The sequence below is a fragment of the Capricornis sumatraensis genome, chromosome X (genome assembly GCF_032405125.1).
Source record: "Capricornis sumatraensis isolate serow.1 chromosome X, serow.2, whole genome shotgun sequence".
Classification (NCBI taxonomy): Eukaryota; Metazoa; Chordata; class Mammalia; order Artiodactyla; family Bovidae; genus Capricornis; species Capricornis sumatraensis.
Window position 1 is genome coordinate 149,136,140 of NC_091092.1, and position 10,015 is coordinate 149,146,154.

The 10,015-nt window shown below is 49.6% G+C and overlaps 1 protein-coding gene across 1 annotated transcript; it reads left to right on the top strand.

Moving 5' to 3' along the window:
* The first annotated feature begins 4,764 nt into the window (after positions 1-4,764).
* P2RY8 (P2Y receptor family member 8) lies at positions 4,765-5,829 on the top strand. Its single transcript, XM_068963346.1, has one exon. The coding sequence runs from the start codon at positions 4,765-4,767 to the stop codon at positions 5,827-5,829; it is 1,065 nt and encodes a 354-aa protein (XP_068819447.1).
* The last annotated feature ends 4,186 nt before the right edge of the window (positions 5,830-10,015 follow it).

The window sequence follows — 10,015 nt, forward strand, 5'->3', positions numbered from 1 at the left end:
GCTGTGTGTGTCACAGACATATACATGTATATATGCAACATAGTGTGTGGGGATATAGACCACATATATACATGCAATATGGTGTGTGTGTCACATAAATATATATACACATACATACATGCAATAATGTGTGTATATACATCACATATCTATACACATACACATACATATGGTGTCTGTATACTGATCACATACATATACATCTATCCATGCGACATGGTGTGTGTATATGTATCACATATATAGATATATGCATGAAATACAGTGTGTGTATATATATCATATATATAGATATATGCATGCAATGTGGTCTGTGTGTCACATATATGTGTGTGCAATGTGTGAGTCTATGTCACACATGTTCATATACTATATGACATAAACGCTCGGGCGAACGTGTGTGTGCACCCGTAACGCTCCCGTGTGCCGGCCCCTCTCCCAGGACATGCAATACGGTGTGTGTGTGTGCGCGGCACATATACATTCATATACATATAGAATATGGTGTGTGTGTACATGTATCACATATATACATATATACATGCAACGTGGTGTGTGTGTCTGTCACATATAGACATGCAATATGGTGTGTGTGTATATCATATAATATATATATACACAATATGGTGTGTCTCACACATATGTATATACATATTTACATACAATACAGTGTGTGTGTCTACATCACATATATATACATATATACGGACAATATGGCATGTGTACCATATATATATATTATATGTATGTACACATACATGCAACGTGGTGTGTGGATAATATATCACATATATGCCTTTAATATGGTGTGTGTCAAGTGTGTATATACACATGTACACGCTATGTGGGGTGCGTATACATATTACATATATACATCCAATATGGTGTATGTGTACACATCCCATACATAGATATACATATATGATGCGTGTGTCACACATATATGTAATGTGTGTGTATGTCACACATATATAGATACATATGTGCAATATGGTGTGTCACATATATATATACACATATTTACATACAATATGGTGTGTGTGTGTATCACATATATATACATATACAAACAATATGGTGTGTGTGTATATATATCACATATATACGTGCAACATGATTGCTGTCTGTGTATATATGTCATATATACATATATACATACAATATGGGGTGTGTGTATATATATCACATATATTGATATTTCTCTCGGCAGTCTTGATTCCAGCTTGTGCTTCATCCAGCCTGGCATTTTGCATGATGTACTCTGCATATAAGTTGAATAAGCAGGGTGACAATATACAGCCTTGATGTACTCCTTTTCCTATTTGGAACCAGTCTCTTGTTCCATGTCCAGTTCTAACTGTTGCTTCCTGACCTGCATATAGGTTTCTCAAGAGGCAGGTCAGGTGGTCTGGTATTCCCATCTCTCTCAGAATGTTCCACAGTTTATTGTGATCCACACAGTCAAAGGCTTTGGCATAGTCAATAAAGCAGAAATAGATGTTTTTCTGGAACTCTCTTGCTTTTTCAATTATCCAGTGGATGTTGGCAATTTGATCTCTGGTTCCTCTGCCTTTTCTAAAACCACCGTGAACATCTGGAAGTTCACGGTTCACATATTGCTGAAGCCTGGCTTGGAGAATTTTGAGGATTACTTTACTAGCCTAGATAGCATATTGAAAACCAGAGACATTACTTTACCAACAAAGATCCGTCTAGTCAAGGCTATGGTTTTTCCTGTGGTCATGTATGGATGAGAGTAGGACTGTGAAGAAGGCTGAGCGCTGAAAAATTGATGCTTTTGAACTGTGGTGTTGGAGAAGACTCTTGAGAGTCCCTTGGACTGCAAGGAGATCCAGCCAGGCCATTGTGAAGGAGATCAGCCCTGGGGTTTCTTTGGAAGGAATGATGTTGAAGCTGAAACTCCAGTACTTTGGCCACCTCATGCGAAGAGTTGACTCATTGGAAAAGACTCTGATGTTGGGAGGGATTGGGGGCAGGAGAAGGGGACGACCGAGGATGAGACGGCTGGATGGCATCACGGACTCGATGGACGTGAGTCTGAGTGAACTCCAGGAGTTGGTGATGGACAGGGAGGCCTGGCGTGCTGCGATTCATGGGGTCACAAAGAGTTGGACACGACTGAGCGAGTGAACTGAACTGAACTGAACTGATCACATATATACAGATACAATATGGTGTGTGTGTATATATCACATATATAGATATATACATCCAATATGGTGTGTGTGTGTATCACATATATATATACACATATATACATGCAACGTGGTGGTGTGTCACATATATATTCATGCAATATGGTGTATGTGTGTGTATATCACATATACACATACAATATGGTGTGTGTGTCACATATATATATGTGTGTAATGTGTGTGTCTATATCACACGTGCATATACCATACGATGTAAACGCTCTGGCAAACGTGTGTGTGCACCCATGACGCTCCCGTGTGTCGGCCCCTCTCCCAAGACATGCAATATGGTGTCTGTGTATATATATCACATATATAGATATATTTACATGCAATATGGTGTATGTGTGTATCACATATATATACATCAGTTCGGTTCAGTTCAGTCGCTCAGTCGTGTCCGACTCTTTGTGACCCCATGAATCGCAGCACACCAGGCCTCCCTGTCCATCACCATCTCCCGGAGTTCACTCAGACTCGCGTCCATCAAGTCCGTGATGCCATCCAGCCATCTCATCCTCTGTCGTCCCCTTCTCCTCCTGCTCCCAATCCCTCCCAGCATCAGAGTCTTTTCCAATGAGTCAACTCTTTGCATGAGGTGGCCAAAGTACTGGAGTTTCAGCTTTAGCATCATTCCTTCCAAAGAAACCCCAGGGATACATACATGCAATATGGTGTGTGTGAATATATATCACATATGTAGATATGTACATGCAATACAGTGTGTGTGTGTATCACATATATATATATTCATGCAATATGGTGGTGGGTCACATATATATACATATATACATGCAACATGGTGTGTGTGTATAGATCACATATATACACATACAATATGGGGGGTGTGTCACATATATATCTGTAATGTGTGTGTCTATATCACACGTGCATATACCATATGACGTAAACACTCCCACGATCGTGTGTGTGCACCCATGATGCTCCCATGTGTCGGCCCCTCTCCCAGGACATGCAATATGGTGTGTGTATATATGACATATATATACATATATACATGCAATGTGGTGTGTGTATATATATCACATATATAGATATATACATGCAATACGGTGTGTGTGTATCACACATATATATACATACATGCATGCAATATGGTGTGTGTATCACATATGTAATATGTGTGTCACATATGTAATGTGTGTGTCTATATCACATGTGCATATAACACACCACGTAAATGCTCCCGTGAACGTGTGTGTGCACCCGTGATGCTTCCGTGTGCCGGCCCCTCTCCCAGGACATGCAATATGGTGTGTGTGTATATATATCACATATATAGATATATACATGCAATACAGAGTGTGTGTGTATCACATATACATACATACATACATACATACATCCAATATGGTGTGTGTATCATGTATATAGATATATACATGCAATACGGTGTGTGTGTACCACATATATATATACACATACATACATACATACATGCAATATGGTGTGTGTGTCTCATATATATACATACATATATACATGCAATATGGTGTGTGTGTGTATCACATATATATACACATACATGCATGCATGCAATATGGTGTGTGTATATGTGACATATATATACACATATACCTGCAATATGGCATGTGTCACATATATATATGTAATGTGTGTGTCTATATCACATGTGCATATAACACACCACGTAAATGCTCCCGTGAATGTGTGTGTGCACCCGTGATGCTCCCGTGTGCCGGCCCCTCTCCCAGGACATGCAATACGGTGTGTGTGTATCATATATATAGATATATACATGCAATATGGTGTGTGTGCATCACATATATATGCATACATACATACATACATGCAATACGGTGTGTGTGTATCATATATATAGTTATATACATGCAATATGGTGTGTGTATCACATATACATACATACATACATACATACATGCAATACGGTGTGTGTGTATCATATATATAGATATATACATGCAATATGGTGTGTGTATCACATATATATACATACATACATACATGCAATACGGTGTGTGTGTATCATATATATAGATATATACATGCAATATGGTGTGTGTGCATCACATATATATGCATGCATACATACATACATGCAATACGGTGTGTGTGTATCATATATATAGTTATATACATGCAATATGGTGTGTGTATCACATATACATACATACATACATACATACATGCATGCAATACGGTGTGTGTGTATCATATATATAGTTATATACATGCAATATGGTGTGTGTGTATATATGACCTATATATACATATATACGTGCAATATGGTGTGTGTGACATATATATTGTATGTAATGTGTGTGTCTATATCACACGTGCATATATCATACGACGTAAACGCTTCCGCGAACGTGTGTGTGCACCTGTGACGCTCCCGTGTGTCGGCCCCTCTCCCAGGACACCCCTTCCTCCCGCGCCCCTCACCTCCCCGGAACCCCCGCTTTCCCTCCTGTCTTGCAGATCGGCACCCCGTATCCCGAGGCCACACCCTCTCCCGGCCCGGCCACCCCCCAACGGCCGCAGCATGGACGTGAACATGACGCGCCCGGACAACGCCACCATCCTGATGCTGCGCGACCCGGCCATCGCAGTGGTGCTGCCCGTGGTGTACTCGCTGGTGGCGCTGGTGAGCATCCCGGGCAACCTGTTCTCGCTGTGGGTGCTGTGCCGGCACATCGGGCCCAAGACGCCGTCGGTGGTCTTCATGATCAACCTGAGCGTCACGGACCTCGCGCTGGCCTGCGTGCTCCCCTTCCAGATACACTACCACTGCAACGGCAACCACTGGGTGTTCGGCGTGCTGCTGTGCAACGCCGTCACCGTGGCCTTCTACGCCAACATGTACTCGTCCATCCTCACCATGACCTGCATCAGCGTGGACCGCTTCCTGGGCGTCGTGTACCCGCTGGCGTCCGCGCGGTGGCGCCGCCGCCGCTACGCGCTGGCCGCCTGCGCCGCCACGTGGCTGCTGCTGCTGGCGGCGCTGTCCCCGCTGGCGCGCACCGACCTCACCTACGCCGTGGACGCGCTGGGCATCGTCACCTGCTTCGACGTGCTCAAGTCCAACATGCTGCCCAGCGTGGCCATGTGGGCCGCCTTCCTCTTCACGCTGTTCGTCGTGCTCTTCCTGGTGCCCTTCGTGATCACCGTGGCCTGCTACACCGCCACCATCCTGACGCTGCTGCGCTCCGCCGACCCCCACGGCCGCGCGCAGCGCCGCCGCGCCGTCTCCCTGGCCGCCGTGGTGCTGCTGGCCTTCGTCGCCTGCTTCGCGCCCAGCAACTTCGTGCTGCTGGTGCACATGGTCAGCCGCCTCTTCCTGGGCCGCAGCTACTACCACATCTACAAGCTCACGCTCTGCCTGAGCTGCCTCAACAACTGCCTGGACCCCTTCGTCTACTACTTCGCGTCCAGCGAGTTCCAGCTGCGCCTCCGCGACTACCTGGGCTACGGCCCGCTGCCCGCCGCCGACAGCCCCGACAGCCGCCGCGAGAGCCTCTTCTCCGGGCGGACGCTGTCCGCGCGCTCCGTGGACGAGCACGAGGCGCCCGAGAGGCCCAGCGTGAGACGGCAGGAGAGCGTGTTCTGAGACAGGCACCCCTCATCGCGAGTGCAGGGGGCGCGCTGAGGGACAGCAGGGGTCTTTGCGGCCTGTTTTCGGTCACTCCGGGCGCGCTGGGATTCAGCCTGACCACGCTCTGCCTGCCGCCTCCCCGCCGAGCGCCCCCAGCCACGGCACGTCCTCCTGGGGCCTGCCGGGGTTCCTGGCCTGACCCCTGCGATCCTTTGAGGACCCGGCCAGACCAGCGAGCACACAAGCCCGCAGCAGGCCCCCCGCAGCTGTGAGGTTTTGAAAAGATGATGGACCCCAGTTCCTGCAGCGCCCGGGATGCTGAGACAGCAGGTCCTCAGGGTCTGCCTGAAATACCCTCTGCGCATCAGAGGGAGAAGCATAGGATAAGTTCAGGGTTCCCTCGTTGGGGGGGGGGGGCGGGGCTGGGAAGAAAACAGCTCTAAAGCCCCTAAGGTGAGACCTGGCAGGGGCCAGCGGGGAGGGGCTTGGGGAGAACCCCCAGGGCAGGGTGGCTGCAAAGCTCGTGACATCCGCCCCCATCCGACCTCAGAGATGCTGGTGGGATTGTGAGCCGATGTTACCGGAGCAGTTGGTCCCCGGACATCATTGCTTGGGAATGAGAACCACACACATGTGTGGCGCAGTACATAGTGTCCCAACCCCACAAATCCACGTCTGCCCGGAATATCAGAGTGTGACCCACAGGATGAGGGTGGTCCTAGACCCCGTAACAGGGTCCTTAAAAGACACCCAAGAGGAGAGACATGGACACAGAGATGGGAGGGAGGCGGCCACCAGCCCAGGGACGGACTCCTGGAGCCCCCGGAAGCTGGAAGAGGCGGGGAGGACCCTCCCCTGGAGCCTCTGCAGGGAGCCCAGCCCCGGAACACCCTGACCTCAGACGTGTGGTCCCCAGGACTCGGGGAGGGTGGATACCTGTCTGGGGCGTTAAGCCCCTCATTTATAGGACTCTCACAGCCGCCCTAGGAGACCCCCGCAGTCTGCGATTCTGAGACTGGGCCTCTGGCCACTGGCTGGGTGATTCTAGGGGCCGCAGTGCCTGGTGCTGGCTCCCAGGGTGGGACCTGCATAGGGCAGTCCATGCTCTTGGTGGGGAGAAGGACTCGCCTGGGGGTCCCATCCATCCCCATCCCCACCATGGGAGGCCCACACAGAGGACAGTGTCCAAGCCAGTCCGCAGTGTTTGCACAGGGCAGAGACCCACCGTTTGCTGCTTTCGGAATGCCGGCCAGACATGCCCCCCGCCTGAGAAAGGACGGGCACCACGGGTGGCAGGAGAAGGGCTGGCTTCAAGGACTCGGAACGCCCCAGGATGGCGTGTGGTCCACCCGCTCTTCCCGACTGCTCCCAGAGCCAAGCCCCTAGAAAGTCAGGTCGCCACGACAACAGTCCGCAGGCCAAAAAACCCTGACCCAGCAAGACAGTGGCAGCCACGTCCTGCGAGTGCGCTTCCAGCGTCTGACTCTAAAAAGCTGTGAAAACCTCAAACCACCGTCACGGAACCGTCTTCTTGCTGAGCTGAGAACAAGCATCCCCGTTTGAATTTGGAGGAAGCCGGTCTAAGCGATAACACTGCCCCTCACCACTCCCACCCACCAGCCTGCAATGGGCGTGATGTCCACCCAGGCTCTGGGTCCCAGACAGCTCAGGTCACATTTCGTCACCATCGTCACCAACAGTTCGCTGTCCAGCTCCTCAGGGCCACCGACATCTCCCTGATTTCTGCATCCCAAGGACCCCCAGTTCCACTGAAGTTGCCAGATTCCAACAGCATCTTCAGGGAACCGCCGGCCTTTCCGAGGGGTGCCTGTCGGCTCAGTGGAAATCCCAGGGGTGGATTTCCTTGTTTCAGCACGTTAATAATATAGTTCTTGTTCAGTCGCTCAGTCGTGTCCGACTCTTTGCGACCCCGTGGACTGCAGCACACCAGGCTTCCCTGTCCTTCACCATCTTCCGGAGTGTGCTCAAACTCATGTCCATAGAGTCAGTGATGCCATCCAACCATCTCCTCCTCTGTCATCCCCTTCTCCCGCCTTCAATCTTTCCCAGCATCAAGGTCTTTCCCAAAGAGTCAGCTCTTCGCATCAGGTGGTCAGAGTACATCTCTTTTCTTGAACCTGTTTTAAAGCGCCCACACTGAAGACATGCGGTTTGCTGGAAATCGTCAGACGAAGGCATTGGTTTATGGTTTTTTCCCAGTGTCTGCTGTGTCTTTGGAAACCTGTGATCCTGTCATTTCACTGATATTTCTCAGTGCTGTTAAAAAGCCTCAAGAGCAGGAATGCGTGTAAATGAACAAACTGTGTGGGAGTCCCTGAGGGGGATGGAATGTGTCGGATGGAATGACTGCTTAGGGTCTCAATGCTATGTTGACAACTGCTCTTTAAATCTAGAACTTCTTCAAAATAAACCATCTTTTTTTTTTTCCTAAGCAAGGTGTGTGTTTTAACCTAGCCAAGAAGAGTTTATCCTAACTCCACACAGGGGTGGGTGTGTGCTAAGTCACTCAGCCGTGTCTGACTCTTTGCGACCCTGTGGACTATAGCCCTCCAGGCTCCTCCGACCACGGGATTCTCCAGGGAGGAATCCTGGAGTGGGTGGCCATGTCCTCCTCCAGGGAATCTTCCCGGCCCAGGGATTGAACCCCGGTCTCCCACATTGCTGGCGGATTGTTTACCGTCTGAACCACCAGGGGAGCCCGATCTATAGCACATTCCATGATATAACCTATACATATAGGGGGGGCTTCCCTGGGGACGCAGTGGTAAAGAATCTGCCTGCAAGGCAAGAGACCCGAGTTCTTATATACGGTCACACAAACACAAAGATGGGTATTCGTTTAAATATACGTGGTACGAATTAGGGGTCATTTTGTTTCTCAGCACTGGGGGCGGGGGCTGCCCCTGGTGTGTGGTGGGGGGAGACCAGAGCGCCTCCACACCCCACAGTGCCCAGGACGCCCCCCATCAGAGACTCGTCCAGCCCCAGATGGCGGTAGGGCAGAGACCCTGACCAGGCATGACTCTTGCCGACTTGATCTGTCATCTCTCATTATCTACGTATGTATCCATCCATCCGTCAGTCAGATCTGTTGGTTTCTATAGTATGAATAAATAAAGATAGTATCCATCCACCCATCATCTATCTATCCATTCATCCATCCAGTCCATCCATCCACCCATCCATCATTATCTATGACCTATCTATTTATCCATCCATCGTATCTATCCATCCATCCATCCATCATATCCATCCATCCATCCATCATATCTATCATCAATTTATCTATCCATACATCATATCCACCCATCCATCATATCTATCCATCTATCCATCCATCCATCATCTATCCATCCATCATATCTATCCATCATCTATTTATCTATCCATACATATCTATCCATCCATCCATCGTATCCATCCATCCATCCATCATATCTATCAATCCAATCATCTAATCTATCTATCCATCTTATCTATCCATCCATCCATATCTATCCATCCATCTATCTTATCTATCCATCCATCCATGATATCTATCCATCCATCCATGCATCCATCATATCTATCCATCCATTCATCCATCCATCATCTACCCACCCATCCATCATATCTACCCATCCGTCCATCACCCAGCTCTCCAGCCCTGTCTAGCCCGGGCACACAGGAGGGGTGATTCAGTCCCCCAGTGGACAGGACGCGCGCGGACGTCCGGGTTATCACCATTAGTGGGCAGCTACTGCCTTCTAGTGGACACAGACCAGAGCCGCTACTGAACGCGCTGCAGCCGCCCAGGGCAGCCCCACGAAAACGCATGATCCGGCCCAGACCGTTAGTAGTGCTTAGGGTGAGAAGTGCCCGCACCCCCAACGCAGGCCGGGCACCTTTATGTCCGCAGACCCCCACTGCACTCTGGGAATCACCATCTGCACAGACCACCGCGCCCCGAAAACCCCCAACTCCACACACCCGCACTGCTTTCCCGGGAGCTCCATCTGCACAGATCACCGCGCCCCGAGACACCCCCATCTCCACACACCCGCACTGCATTCAGGGGACCCCATCTCCGCCCCCATCAAGCCCCGGGGACCCCTGTCTCCGCCCCCAACAAGCCCCAGGGACCCCCGTCTCCGCACCTATCGAGCCCCGAGGACCCCCATCTCCGCCCCCATCAAGTCCT